The sequence below is a fragment of the Rhynchophorus ferrugineus genome, unplaced genomic scaffold, assembly GCF_030347505.1.
Source record: "Rhynchophorus ferrugineus isolate W39M unplaced genomic scaffold, kcgeb_rfMv2 rfM9, whole genome shotgun sequence".
Taxonomy (NCBI): domain Eukaryota; kingdom Metazoa; phylum Arthropoda; class Insecta; order Coleoptera; family Curculionidae; genus Rhynchophorus; species Rhynchophorus ferrugineus.
This window is the reverse complement of record NW_027472588.1, coordinates 36,497,503-36,514,127: the sequence shown is the minus strand read 5'-3', so window position 1 is coordinate 36,514,127 and position 16,625 is coordinate 36,497,503. Positions and strand designations below refer to the sequence as shown.

Genomic DNA, 16,625 nt, shown 5'->3' with positions numbered 1-16,625 from the left:
CTTGCTTTGGTCTCGGTTTTTGCTCTCTCCTAAGTATTTATTTGATACATTCATCCTAGGTTCGGTTATACTTCCCATATCCTCCTTACCTGTCTTGTGTGCCTCATAAGTATCATTTCTACGTACTGTTCCACTGACTGAATATTAAGATCTTTTCTTATTTATTTACTTCTCATCCTGTCCATCTTTGTGACCCATCTTGATTCTTCTGAGGTATTTCAGTTCTGCTGTTTGTTTCTTACTTTCATCTCTCTTTAACAGTACCTTTCTTAACTCTCTTAACTCATAACTACCTTTCAATATATAGCCTATTCAAAGTTTATTTGTACATACGTCATCAAGATGTATTGCCTGCCGCAATTTGTAAATACGTTTTAGAATCAGACAATATTTTCCTTCTAATTTTATTCTAGTTATCTAGACACAATGCTATCTGATTAGTTCGAAAACGTAAACGAATGGGCCTGTTAAAGTCGACCAGTTACCAGACGTATGCAAAATTCTTAAAAGCAATGTTGATAAGAGGTTATAATACTAACCTATAAACTATTGTGGCTATATAATTAACTATAGTATGATGAAAATGATAACATTTTTGTTCAATTATTTTATTTAGATTATAATTTTGTTGTATGTCAAAGCCAAACTGAACTAAAACTCAGAGTTGATGCGGCAACATTGCGACGTTTAGACGTCACAAATTTCCATGACGCATATACAAATACACTTTGAGCATAATCCCGAAATATAAAAGGCGACCCTGGTAATAGAGAACTATATCATTATATCTATAATAGTATTTTAATTAGTTTTATTGCATATATTTCACATGGCTGTGGTTATTATTTAGAAAATAACTGAAAGTATTACTTAAAGAAGTTTCTACAAAATAATTTCAGCGAAGAAAGGAAAGCGTATATTTAATTTAGACATTATTGGCATATTAATTAGTAACTAGTAGATGATTATAAACAGTTTACTCTTTAATTAAAATTTTAACTAAACACTAGATCTAGACTGTGACTCAGTCTAGTTAAATGAGAAAAGAATGCATGAACGAAGATTGATCACATTTTTTCTTGTTGTTGGAGAAAAATTAATTAATTTAAAAAAAATTGTATCAAAAAATTTTGGCGAGAAATTTTAAGAAAATGCCTCAAATAATTTGAGGAAATTAAGAAAAGTATTTCAATATTTTTTAAAAATATTACAATTACATTAAAAATACCAAAATGTCATTAATTCTACATATAATAAAAATAAAAATTAAAAATTTTACATCACCAAAAATGTTAAATGAGAATATAATGATTTTTGGTTTTTATAACAATAGATATAAAGAAAAAAAAGATCCCTGATTGAACATCAATGAACATTCTTCTATTTATGCGTCACTCTTCATATGAAAATACCCACAAAAATTCTAATTAAAAACTTATTTGCTGTTAACTGTTAACTTATTTCGAAATATACTGGCATTTTTTGACAAAATATGATTAAAAATTTTACTTAAACGAGCTAGAACAGTTGCTCATTATAACAGTCTTAAAAGACTTTTTTGATTCCAATATTGTATAAAATTAGAGACATATTTTTCGTTTCGAATAAACACAAATTAAGTATTTTAATTAAGTTGGTCATCCCATCCAGATTTGGGTCTATAATCTTCCAATTGCTTACGAACAATTATATCAAGTAACTGAAATTGTTAAAATGCCTTGAAATTAAAAAAAAATCAGTCATCTATTAGTCAGCTAGCTAGCTAGTGTTCTTAGGCCAAAGCAGATGAAACAGAAATAACACTTCTTTATATTAAACTAATATACTAATGTACAGAAAATAATCTTAATCTTAATAAATTAAATTGGTCAATACAAAAAACTTTTAAACTTTTAGTAAATATAAAAAACAATTTATTTCACCAAAAATGGCTCTAGAAATGATCAAAATGTCTTTACTCGAAAACAGTAGTGCCATCAAAGTACTATGTCTCTAATAAAATTTAAATGCAACTTTCTTTGCGTCTTTTTCTAGATTTTAATATATTTTTTTATATGAATCAAAAACCAAATGGCTTATAATGTGCTTTTCTATTTCTTTTAGAGCTTTAATCAAATATATAAGACTGCTAATACAAGTGAAGAGTTATCACAGGAGTGACGCCAGTCTCGCAGAAATATTCCACAAATTGGTCAAGAAATACCCGAATAAACCGGCCATTATATTTGAAGGCCAAGAATGGACTTTTGCCCAGGTAAACAACTATTTACTCAGTCAGTACTTGGAGCTTAAATGTTACTGCCGTTTTATAAATAATTCATGGCCCCGTGATATTTCAGGAATTAATTTCTTAATAAAAGAATATTTACACCCAAAGAATATACTTACAAATTTGAATGTTTCCTATAATAATATGTTTACAAACCAACCTTTGAACAAAAGAAGTATCATCTTACAATTGGTCTTATATTCATGTGACGAAAGGTATATTAAAAATATCTAAATATAGTAAATGACTTTTTTACATAAATGGACGGTCTTGTGTTATTATTTATATATACAATATTTTATTAATGATTACCTTGCATTTGTTTAAATCAGTAAAAAGAAACAAAAATATCAATGTTATAAACGTCAGTGTTGTCACTGAATGACAGACGGAATTAAAACACGCTTAAGTCGAACATTCCCGAAGTTAACAGATCAGATCCGAGAACATTTTTAATAATCTGCAAGCGTTTGTGCGTTACTTTTAGCCTATACTCACTCATATAATACATATATTTTCGTATTAAAAATGTTCTAAATTAACACCAAACATCATACCAAAAAAGATTATTGTTAATATTACAACATATTTAGTCTAACAAATTAATGTTATTATGTTGAATGAAAATATTATAACTAAAGATCAAAGTAACAATGTCGTCAATGTAATTTTTAACGCATTAAAAGTTCTAATAGGGTCATTAGGTTTATTTGTTATTCACTATTTTTGTTTCAATTGGTATTTTTTAATTATGATGATTTAAAAATTAAATCAGAATATTTAATATTTAGGATCTTTCAACAACAACTCGATGGTGAAAAATAATAACACAAATTGTGTGTTAAGTATCATTGATATTCTTTTTCATCGTTTAAATGTCCACCACAGCTTCTCTCAGTGGCACAAATCAGCGATGCTCAATTTTTATATATCTATCTTTTTTTTTGTATATTAATATGTATATATAATATATAAAAATTCAATAAATCAACCAATATACGTCATGGTTGACGTCAAATATGTTGCCAATTGCAATTTGTAAAAGTATTAAATTTATTTTAAACTCGGAGTGGATTTTTTCCTCTTCGTTTTAACCTAGTTTTAACCCAATCAGTCTATAAAATTTCGTTTGGGTTGCTTCTCGTGAGCGATGTTGCCAAATGTCTGCAAAATTCTTCAAAATATTAGTAATAATAATTGGAAGTTATAACTCGGCACACGTAAATCATAATCAATCATAAGTCAAATTAGCGTGCTGACGTCATACATTTTTATAACGTATATTGGGTGTTTTATTAGATACGCTACAAATAAACAAAATTTTCATGATTTTTTTTAAATAAAGTAAACATACTACTACTACTACTACTATAACTACAAGAACTTCGATTATTTGAAAGTTAGTACTATCAAGAAATTGTATACATGTTAGATCACCTGGTGGCGCCATTTATGGCCAGACAGGAAACTTGCTGGGTAGTGTGTTACAGTTAAATTCCTTGGATCCAAACAATGAGATTGTTGAAAATATTTTTTATTTTTCAAAGAACTGTGTTTAATCATGTAGATCCTAAATTTTCTAAATCTATATTTTGAAGGTAAAAACAAGTTGTTAAACAGAGCAATAGTTGTTTCTGATAACATATTAATATCATATAAGTTTCATTTCTCGAGATTTCAGCAATATTTAGCCGAAATCCAATAAAATTCAATTTTCTTTATTTAAGCACTTGTAAGTTCTCTATTTTTCTGTTGTCGAAGTTTTATATGGATTCACCTTGTGTCTATTTTGGTATCCATCCCTAACTAGATCTTTAATGTGGCAGAATATTTTTTATTACTTTATCAGTATTATTTATACGAATATTTGTTTTGTTTATTTTTTACTCCAATCAAGAGCATGGTTCAAATAAAAGATTATTTTTCTAGACAGTACTTGAAAGTTTACTAATCGGTCAGTGATTTGAACGTAATTGATTGATTGTTTAGGTGTTACGAAAATCACTTTTGGTTAATAGTGATAGATTTCTAGTAATTATTGAAAGTCAGTTGATTAAATGGTATATGTATTGATTTTATGATTTATTATTGGTGGGAAACGTAACGCTTCCAATAAAACAGCCAATGCACGTCATCAAAATTTAAAATACAATGTTGCCGAACCAAATTTAAGTTTTCGTTTATTTTGACTCTGACAACAAAATACTAATATAAATAAAATAATGACACAAAAATAACTATATAAATTGGCAATTTATATTTGGCAATACGTGCGCGCTGTTGATGACGTGCATTGGCTGTTTTAATGAAGAGACATTTCATACACTAATAAGTGATATATGTGACATTTCGATCGATGAACTTGCCATTTGTTCATATATTTTTGTTTATCATCTGTATTTTTACTCCACACCCTGAACGACGTAAGGTTAATACAACAAACTTAGAATCATATATTGCCAAAATGTTAATTCAAAATAAAATAATAGCCATTATAATATATATGCCATGAAATAATTCAAACATAACATTATGTAACCATGAAACTTTGTTATGTCTCAACATTAATTATTTTTGTAATTACAGGTGGACGAGTACAGCAACAAAATCGCGAACGTCTTCAAGAGTCACGGTTACAAGAAAGGAGATTGCGTTGCCTTATTTTTAGAAAACAAACCGGAGTTCGTTTGCACATGGCTGGGTCTCTCCAAAATCGGAGTCATCACCGCTCTAATAAACACAAATTTAAGACTGAGCTCGTTGGTACACTCATTAACGATCGTTAAGAGTCAAGCCATCATTTTTGGAGCGGAATTATCTGAAGGTATGTTACTTACCGACTTATCAATTATTAGGCATTGATTTAGAATAATTAGGATTAATATTTTACATGAAAAACGAGTTTGGTTCGTATAATCTCTAATTATTATCACCAAAGTTTTGAAGAATTTTGTAGACATTTGACAACAGGGTCGACCAGTACCAATACAAATCGAAGTATTTTTTCGACGCATCAGACAGAATTCTGCTTTTTTTTAACTAGCGTAAAATAAGAAGGAAAAATGAGCTCCATGTTTAAAATTAATTTTACATTTTTATAAACTGCAGTTGTAACAAATATACTGTATATTCGATGTCATCTATAACGTGCATTGACTGTTTTATTAGAAGGACTATAGATCTGCATTCACATGGAGTCTATATCCAACGGAACTCTTGAAATGCCTCATCTTCTAACTTTAGACACTGTCCAAGAAGCGACAGATCACTAATAATTGTTGCCCCAGTTTTAGAAACGTTTTTTTCTATTGAAATGCAGTGTTATTTATCAGTTAATATTGTAAACTCTATCCCTTAGAGAGCTTATGTAACTGTTGTACTGTTTTCTGAAAACTTTTGTTCAATAATTTCGATTTCAAACCCGCACAAATCGCATCAAAAACTTATAAACAAACAAGATCATTATATTTCCATTTAACAATCATCTACTGTTCCAGGATATTGACCTTGATCGTCCATGACCTTTAAAATGAATAAACTCGATACTAGTGTCATTGATGTTATGTTTTTAAATATATTATATATCGATAGCTCATTATAATATAATACTTGGTTGTGATCCCTGATCTTTGACATTCAATTGAACATATCATGTTTATAAATTTACCGAAAAATTGGCGGTAATATACATAATTTCTTATTTAACAGATGTTATGTTGCACAGATGATGAACTTCTTTGTCTGCTGTTACCTCTTTATTTAATGCATATACCTTTTAAGAAATGAATTCAAAGCAGTTAAATCTGGCAAATAGTCTTTTCAAATTAACAGGTCAATTGAAAAGTCTCCGGCCTGGTACATAGATGGCGCTACTAGAATTAAATCCATATGATTTCTAGTTAGCCCTAACCCTCAAAAGGTGCCTGTATAAATTTGACAGCTGTCGGATCATTAGCTTGCGAATTATAGTATTTTGAGTGAAGCAACTTTTTTATTGTGAAAAAAATTGATAAAAAGGAATTTCACGTGTTGATAAAATATTGCTTTTTGAAGGGAAAAATACAGTTGAAGCAAAAACTTGGCTTGATGCCGAGTTTCCGCGCGCTGCCTCAGGCAAATCAACCATCAAGGATTGGTATGCTAAGTTTAGACGTGGTGAAATGATCACCGAAGACGGTGACGCAGTGAACGCCCAAAAGAGGTTGTTACCGACGAAAACATTTAAAAAATCCACAAAATGATTTTGAATGACCGTAAATTGAAATTAAATGAAATAACAGACACTCTAAAGGTAACAACTGAACGTCATATCATTCACGAATATTTGGGTATGGGAAAGCTATGTGCAAAGTGGGTGCCGCGCGAACTCACTTTTGACCAAAAACAACAACGAGTTGATGATTCGGAGCAGTGTTTGAAGATGATCAAGCGTAATAAATCCGAGTTTTTGCGTCGATATGTGACAATAGATGAAACATGGCTCCATCATTTCACTCCGAAGTCCAATCGACAATCATCCCAGTGGACTGCACACGATGAACCCGCTCCAAAGCGTGGAAAAACGCAACAGTCGGCTGGCAAGGTTATGGCATCTGTATTTTGGGATGCGCAGGGAATAATTTTCAATAACCTTGAAAAAGGAGGTACCATCAACAGCGACTATTACATAGCGTTATAGGACCGTTTGAAGGACGCCGAAAAACGGCCGAATTTAAAGAAAAAGAAAGTGCTGCTTCACCAAGACAATGTACCCAAGTCAGTGAAGAAAACGATTTCAAAAATCCATGAATTGTGCTTCGAATTGCTTTCTGATCCACCGGATTCTCCAGATCTAGCCCCCAGCGACTATTTCCTGTTCTCAGATATCAAAAGAATGCTCGCTGGGAAGAAATTTTCGTCGAATGAAGAGGTAATCGACGAAACTGAGGCCTATTTTGAAGCAAAGGTCAAATCTACAAAAATGGTATTGAAAGTTGGATAGTCGCTATAATCAGTGAAGCCCTTGAAGGGAATTATGTTGAATAAAAAAACTAATTTTGCCAAAAAAATGTGTTTTACTATGGTAGGCCGGGGACTCACTGTTTTTATACATTTCATATATTTGATCTCTGATAGAGCTAACATCAAGCTTTTTAACCTGAATAAAATGAGAAGGAAAATAGTCTGATTCTAAAACGCAAACATTTTGATGACGTATGTTCACTGCTTTTTTGGATAGACTATATATACCATACGGAAATATTTAACATGGTTTATTTTTTCCAGCTGTTACCGAGATACTAGACAAGATCGAATCCAAAGTGGCTCTCTATCAGATCAACTGTAACAACAACGCCAGCACACAAGACGAGCGATTCGAAAATCTGGATGCTTTAATCAAAGACGCGGCTTCGACAGCTCCCGACGTGAAGGACAACTTACGCCAGCACGACCACCTGGTCTATATTTACACGTCAGGAACGACGGGTTTGCCCAAGGCGGCTGTTATTAGTACTTCCAGGTTAGTCATTATTTTATCTGGTATTTCCTATTGTCAATGAATAATATTTTTCATTGACATTCATCCCAATTTTTGCATGGTACAAAATATTTTACAATTTACTACAAGATAATTCTTAATCTTATCTATGGGAGCATGATTAAGTTTTTTTTAAATATATTTTATAAGATACGTTAAGTACAATCCTAATTATAAATGAACTTACTGTTACTTTTCATTTGTTCTTAGATCAATTCACAAGCAAGACGAATGTGAGATAAATACATCAGTATGTATTTCCCAAATTAAAATTAAATTAAACTACTTAAAGTTCAAGTTGTGAATAACACATACATTATACAAGTTCATGTGATTTGGTTAACTTCAATCTTCTGATTTCCTGCGCGTTATCCAGTAGCTGTAGACTGCTTCCACGTTGTTGTGATTTACGGCGAAATCTTGGATAACTCCATGGATCCATTTGATTTCGAGATCATCGATAAGCATTGATTATTAATGGAAGAATTTTGTTTTGGTGTCGCTGGATTACTAGTCTTACAAGCTCTAGTTAGAGATACACAGCCATACTGATTATATTGTCGGCAAATACTCGTAGTATTTGCTAGTACTAGTACTAGTACTGTTTCTTTTCGTCGACCTTAAGCTTGCCCTGCGTCTGGTTTATATGTTCAGAATGCGCCTTCACGCGACAATCTATATTTTCTTTTAAAAAGATACGATTTCAGAAATTGACAATAGTTCAGCACCGATAATTTGCTCGTCTTGTGGTTCAGACCCAAAATGGCATACACCGTGTAAGGAAAATGCCCGCGAGACGTCCAGGAATATTGCAGGGCACTATTTCTTAATATTTTTTCAATAATTGCTGTTACTCTATGTACTGGTCGATTGTTGAGCGGTGATTTCAAAAAATATACTGAAAATCTGTGGGAAGAATGGTTTACCATTTAAAATTTTACACGAATGGAACCAATTTTTGATATTTTCACATGATTTGAAATGACAGGACTTGTTCTTTTGCTCGAAATAATTAGTAATCAAAAGTTTGATGTTTGGCGAACATTGCTGCATGTAAACGATCCCCTATATATTTTCATATATATTCTGCAATATGTTGTTAAACGTTATTGTTTAGTGCTTCATTTTAATTAACTTAGCCGGTTGTCAAGCTGTTTATTTTGTTGGTTATCAATACTATACCACATAAATGGTGACAAATTCGAATCTTCACTAGTCTCCAACTGCATATTTCTTTAAATTAAATAAAAATCCCACGAATTCCGCCCAAAAACGCCAAAAGAATAAAGCCCTAATATTTCAAGATATGTTGTTATATAGTCCTTCCAATAAAACAACCGATGCACGTCATAGATGACATCAATTATACTATGTCATATCACCGTCGGTCAACATTCAACCAAATCAATCTGTAAAGTTCGATTTGTGTTGGTACTAATCAACACTCTTGGCAAATGTCTACATTTATGATAATAGTTAAAAGTTATAAGCTGGCAATCGTTGTAAACCAGAAGTCAAAGTTAATGCAGCAACGTTGCGATGTTCTGACGTTATAAATTTTAATGACGTGTATTTTCTGTTTTGTTAGATAGACTATGTTTGTTGTCCAATATTACAATAGGGTGTCTTAGGCCAGAATTATCATAAGGGGCATCTTTTATGAAATGATGAACATTTATTAGTGATTTTATGGTTGCCTATTTTATCAATGCCCATTGTTATTTCAAAAATTCTTCTTGTTTCTGAATGTTTTATTTCGAAATCGCTTGGGTTATTTCTAAATAACTATTTTCGATGCATCTGCTTAGTTGGATCTGAAAACCTATTTATATCTATGGCGATAGAGTCGATTTTCGTTCCAGTGTGGTGTTTAAAGATAACTTGGGGCATTATTTATGTTGTGGATAATATACTGATTTTGAATTCATTCATGAAAATTAACGAGAGCATATATCAGTATTGCTAGTTTCAGCCGTCATTAGTTGTAATTTGTTTCTTCTTCATCATTACCTAATGTTACAAGCCTATTAAATACTGAACTTATTTATTCTTAAAAGAACGATTAATATTAATATATTTCAACTGTAACAATATATTAATATCAACATGTTAATATAGACTATTTGCAGCTTAATTTCGAAATATTAGGTAGGAAAAAAGTTATTTCGGTTTAACATATTCAATAAAGTCATACTACAGTCCGTTTGAAAGCTAACAGTCCATCGAACATTCAATCTAAAATATTGTGTCATTATTTTACTCAATTAGAAGTTATTTGGCTTCGAAACTTTTTCAAAGCCCTCAAAAGTCTTACTATTTTTTGATCACATATCACAGATATTTTTTTAAAAATTTGACGTTCAAGGTAATCTTTGTAGCCTCAATAATTGTACAATACTTTTGTTTTTATGCAATTGTTTATGCAATTTATGTTTCAATATTTTTCAGATATATTTTTATAGCAGCCGCAATGCATTGGGTCCGCGATTTCCGCACATCCGACCGATTTTACTCGCCCCTACCTTTATATCACACAGCGGGAGGCTGTATGACGATAGGACAAATGCTGATATTCGGATCAACAATCGTAATACGTAAGAAGTTCTCAGCGTCCGCATATTTTCCAGAATGCCGAAAATATAATTGCACTGTATGTACATTTAATTAAAATAGCACGCTTTTATATAATGCTATAACGTTTTTTATAGGTTGCGCAATATATCGGAGAAATGTGCAGGTATATTTTGGCGGTTCCTGCCAAACCTGACGACGGTGAACATAACTTACGAATGATTTTCGGTAACGGCTTAAGACCTCAAATATGGACCGAATTCATTGATAGATTTAACATCAAAGAAATAGGAGAATTTTATGGAGCTACTGAAGGAAACGCCAATATAGGTATTGTTATAATAACATCAATGACCTCGAATTTCTACTCTGCTCTATATGTTCCATAAATATATCATGAATGGTTCTGTTATTTGGTGGCTTGATTCCGAAAATAATTAAAAAAAACCTCTTATTACCTCCAATTTCTCACATCTTCATATTTAAACATGAAAAACAAGTACAAAATGTGTACCATTCATTTATTATGTTAGACGATTTTTGGCAGTTTTGACTACCTCCCACCTCCACCTAGGAAATAAATGGGTCATAATTGAAATACTTATGCTTCGTTGCCTGTGCAGGATTCTAACGAAAACCTTAACATATTTTTGCAAAAATTAAAAGTACATAATAGGAAGCTTTATCTAAACTTAAAAGTTTTTTCCATGCTCCTTGGCCAACAAAAGAGATGAGATAGCAGAATAAAACACTAACATTAGCTCAAAAAAAAAACAATGTGTCTATAAAAAGAACTTAAATAAACATCCATCAAAAACATTTTGCATATAACTTGAACGTCCCTAAAAAATTATTTTACCACCACTACACAAACTATAAAAGTTTTGCCTAAAAATGGTGATTAATTTTAAATATTTATGTAAAAAATATCTTTATTATTAGTAGCCAAATTGAAATAGGGTATTCTAAGGCATTGTTTCTATAGCCATAATGACCCTATAAACCCATCATAGCTAACATGATAACATGATTACAATAATAAACAAATAATAACCAAAACTCCTTGCACGACCATCTTGATATTTTTTCTGAAAACGTAGGTGGTATGAGTGAAGAGCAGGAGGTGCGACTTAATCATATCATAAAAGAGATGGAAAATCGATTCCAATCATGATGGAGCATTATCAGAATCAGAGAAAAAGCTATACTATGCTAAAAACTTATACAAAAAGAAATACAAAAAATAAGCAAAATATGTCCGCATTTTATTAATTTAATAGTATTCTAAATAACAATTTTAACTTAAAAAACGTATATACCAAATTTTCGCTGTTTTAAGGTATACAACCGATGTTACATCATGAGAGAATTGTGGACAATAATAAAAACTAATATCAAATACAGTTTCAACAAAAATTTAGGTAAATCAGTTTAAAAAGTTTTATTTTTTGTTGATCATTCGATTTGGCAAGGGTATTTTTATTTAAATAATTTGTTGTCTTTTAATGACGAAATCGCAAAGCTTATTTGCTATTAATAAATCTTCACTCAAGATTTTGAAGTTAAATGTCATCCTTTCCGACATATTGGTTTCGGACATATTTGCATATTGTAACTCAAACAACTCGTGGTTGTTACTTCCATATTTAATGTTAAATTAGCATAAATTCTTCATCATTTTTGACACCTTGGATAAGGCACAGTTTCATTAATATGATTTATATTGATTAATAATGTATTTAGCAAAATCAGCACCGTCCAAAATAATTTTGAAGATACCTTTATTGCACTTAGAGCTTCAACGTCTGAATTTTTATATGATACATATTTATTTTTACTGGCAAAAACTATCAACAAAGCTATAAGGCTCCAAAAATAACTTTAAAGAAATTAGTCTATCGATTGTTTTTCCCCATTACAAGTTTTGAATATAGTTAAACATCATTAAACTACCAAAATGTCTTGACTGCACCTTTATTAGATTCTATATTAAAACTTTGTTAATTCGAGAGTATTCATTTTTTCAGTTAACGTGGATAATACAGTAGGTTCCATCGGATTCATATCAAGAATTATTCCTCAAGTTTACCCGATAACCATCATCAGAGTAGACGAAAACGGAGATCCGGTTCGCGACGCCCGTGGTCTTTGTCAGGAATGCAAACCCAACGAGCCCGGTGTGTTTATTGGCAAGATATTGCCCAACAACCCGTCCAGAACCTTTTTGGGCTACGTCGACGAGGAAGCGTCAAAGAAAAAAGTCGTTCATAACGTTTTCAGGATTGGGGATAGCGCGTTCATATCGGGTGACATTCTCATAGCCGACGAGTTTGGAAATCTGTTCTTTAAAGATAGAACGGGAGACACCTTCAGATGGAAAGGGGAAAATGTGTCTACATCAGAGGTAAGTTGTCATTAGATCAATTCAGAACACTTCTTTCATTCAAACCAAAACTGCGCACACAATAATATTACTTCTCTTTTAATTTCAACTTAAGTTGATGTACAAGTTTAGTAACACCTGAATGAATTGAATGTTGAATTTTATGGAATACATAAAAACTCAAGGGTTTTGAACTTACATGTTTTTCAATATATTCATTTGGAGCATTGTAAAATTATCATTAAATCAATTTAGTGCAGAATTACGATTAAACTTTATAATTTATTCTTAGTATACAACCTATTTAAGTGTGTATGTATTTGTTTATTGAGAATGCATACAAAATTTACAATATTCTTAATGTATTTACCAAACTAATACCCTTAGTATTATAGTATTTTAATGCCACATATATTGCAAATAGTATAATAATATTCCACTAAAATTTATGCGAGTTAAATATTTGTTATTAACAACATTGTTCTGATCACAGTTTTGTTAATAACATTGTCATCAGAAAATATATTATATATAATCAATCAATCAATCCATATACAGAGGTCTAACTCTTCATTACGAATGGACCTTAGATGACCCCCACCTGATTACATAATCGAGTCCACCTGATTGACAATAATAATTACTTTTATTGATTAATAATTACAATAATGCAAAACATTTAATTCAGCTTAATTCAGATTGAGCACAACGTGCTTCTTTTTGGTGAAAATACACTATATTCATATGAACTGCCTGTCTAAATTTATTGGTACATTGTCTCTTAATCTTAAATCATTTTTAATTCGTTTGCACTGAAGCGATACATAATATTAAAATTAAATTATTCAACTTAGACACTGTATTTCCAATATGAATCACATTCCTTTGAATTATTTATACGATATTGAACATTTTGTAATCTAATAACATTAAGCGTATTTAAAAGGAAACACAGACTAACCTAATTTAATGTTGTACTCAATTCTGCATCTAAATTTAATAATAAATTATCAATGTAGATAAAACAAATAGAATTCCAATTTTAACTCTTCACTTAATGCATAGGTTGAAGCTGTGATTAGCAACATAGTAAATTATAAGGATGTCATCGTTTACGGTGTGGAAATTCGAGGTATGGAAGGAAGAGCTGGAATGGCCGCACTCTATGATCCGGAAGGGACCGTGAAACTTAATGAAGGGTTACTAGATGGATTGAAGAGATCACTTCCATCCTATGCCAGACCTATATTTATAAGGATATTAACAAAATTAGATTTAACTGGTAAGTTATGTTTAATATACAACTATAACTTTTACTAATATCTGTCACTTTCCTTGACTTATGTCGTAGTTGGTTGCCTATCACAATAAGTTTAATGCATTCAATTTTTCAGTTTACGACTGGGTTTATTAATTACTTTTTTCTTTTTTAGGAACATATAAACTAAAGAAGAACGATCTTCAGAAAGACGGATTCGACCCGACGAAATCCAGCGACTCTATTTATTATCTCAGTTCGAAAGGACAATATGAAATTATTTCGAAAGACATTTACGACAAAATAAATTCAGGTGAAATCAGGGTTTAGCTCTCATTTATAGTGCGCGTTTCTTCACTTTTTCAACCACAATATCGATCGTAGATAGACTGATTGATATAACAAGATAGTCTACCGTGCATTTTCATGGATCTGGGTATTTTTCACTTTTTTATGATGTTTTAAATTATTCTTAATTTAATGATTATGTTACAACACTGTCTATACATGTTTTATATTTTGTGCAATAGTGTCTTTATATAAAAGATGCTTTTAGGATATTTGGAAGTGCCTTAAAGAAATTTTGTTTATTGGACCTTTCAAATAATTTACTTTTTATGAAATACTTTCTAGATCGAGTATTCTTTTTATCATTAAAAAAAAATGGCAATTGATCCAATCTGTTGTATGTTTGGTTTGCTGCTGTTAATGTTGATCTGCATGATTAAGTAATTAAAGACACGGTGTGGCGCTGTTTTACACTGTATTTTTATAGTTATTTTTTTACTATACTATGGTTATAGTTAGAGCTAATTCTCAGATATTGTTAATAAAAAGACGTACACATTTGTTTGTTTTATTTCAAGTTCCTTTAACTTAATTGCATATTATGTCACATAAACTACTCTATCAGTCTCTGGTTGTCTGGTTTTTGTTTTACTATTATTACATTTTATTACATAGTTTCTTTTTTGACTTTCGGCTTTATTTTGACTTTTACTATTCATTTTTTCTGTATTGATATAACGATCATTTAAACATGATATAAAGAACATAGTTATGACTATGTTCATAACCATAAAAGTGGAAAGGCTGTTAATGTCTGAAAGCAAAACTCTTCGATGACTTCACTGACTTGATGTATGGTCAGAGGGGAGTTCCATACAGAAGAAATAGAAGAAGCCTTTCCTATTACAGATAAGTGACAACAAAACTATTCAATGAACAATTTATTAATTAAATTGAAACAAAATAATTAAAACCTTTAGCAAAATGACTATCCTAATTTGTATCCATAATAACATATAAAATATTAATTACCCAATTTAACAGCCAATATATCTCCATGATAAACTGAACATTTTGTATTTATAACTAGCAATATTATCAATTTTAATTAATAGCTCTGGTTCCCTTGTATCTGAACCAAAATCATAATTAATCGTTATTATCGTAAATCAAAAAATTTAATTTTAAAAAGTTCATAAATTATATTTTAAATTAGAGCAATTGGATAACATGACACAAATTTCCTAGGCCTGCTTGATTATTGGTAAATATATGTGCGTTCGATAAAAAGGGGGTCTGTTTATTGGGGTGAATAAATTTATATTTTCCTGTTTTTAGTAGTTTTTGGAATTTATGACGTAATATAATTGCTGAACATATTGACGTTCACGAAATATAAAGGTATTATTAAAGTTGATAAATGATACAAAAATATTTACACGGTTGACTAAGCCGTTTGTACATATACAATTGATTGAGTCAACAACCATAATGTTTGATGATTAAATGTTATAGGGGAAATTAGTTTTAATTTATTACAGTATTTTTTTCAGCTTTCGGTAAGTTAATAAAGAAAGTTTCCTATATTATTTTAAAGCATATACTGAAAAAGAAACAAATAAGTATTTAGTAAGCAAGAATTTTGTAATATTATATTTTCATTGCATTGTTTTTTATACTGCATTGATTCATATCACGAATTCTTGCTTGTTCATTAAGTTCGAGAATTATAGCCATATTAAACTGCTCAACAGAAGAATGTTGAAATTCCAAGTCATATATATTTAATTTATATTCGTTCAAGTTTAATTTGTATTTCAATGGAAGAATAATATATTCGAATTCCAATTTAAGATGATTAAAAGGATTTTGTGTGTTTTTTTGAGTTTTGGAAGAGGAAATGAGCTTGTGTTTAGAAATAGGTTATAAATAGGTATTTGTGGAGTATTTCCAAATTGATTAACAAATAAATGTCTATCAACACAACAACAACAACAACGAAATATTCTTTGATGAAAAACTATAATGATGTTAAAGGAGTGAATTGGAATAAGGAGTTTTTTTTTAGTTATAAATTCGATTTCCTTCTAAAACAATCTGATGCGGGTAAAAATATATCATCTGCATTTTATCAGGTGTGAAATTTAATTAACCATGTAATCAATTATTTAAAGTTATTTATAGTTTTCAGGTATTAAAAAACATACGCAGTATTAACCGAACTTAAAACCATTGGTTTTTAATGAATGCATTCGATAAGCAAGTTTATAGTTTGAAGAAATATCTGTATAATGAAAAAAGAAATATGAAGTCCTACTCATATTACGAAAACAAAAAC

General features: G+C 30.5%; 1 protein-coding gene across 1 annotated transcript in view; it reads left to right on the top strand.

Annotated features, from left to right (window-relative positions):
* Fatp1 (Fatty acid transport protein 1) overlaps positions 1-14,845 on the top strand; it is a 65,141-nt gene extending 50,296 nt beyond the window's left edge. Inside the window, exons 4-11 of the mRNA XM_076414728.1 lie at positions 2,104-2,254; positions 4,856-5,093; positions 7,535-7,769; positions 10,236-10,437; positions 10,496-10,688; positions 12,386-12,762; positions 13,807-14,023; positions 14,175-14,845. Coding sequence (XP_076270843.1) covers positions 2,104-2,254; positions 4,856-5,093; positions 7,535-7,769; positions 10,236-10,437; positions 10,496-10,688; positions 12,386-12,762; positions 13,807-14,023; positions 14,175-14,329 — 1,768 coding nt within the window. The 3' untranslated portion in view covers positions 14,330-14,845. The remainder of the gene's footprint in view (positions 1-2,103; positions 2,255-4,855; positions 5,094-7,534; positions 7,770-10,235; positions 10,438-10,495; positions 10,689-12,385; positions 12,763-13,806; positions 14,024-14,174) is intronic.
* Positions 14,846-16,625: the final 1,780 nt, after the last annotated feature.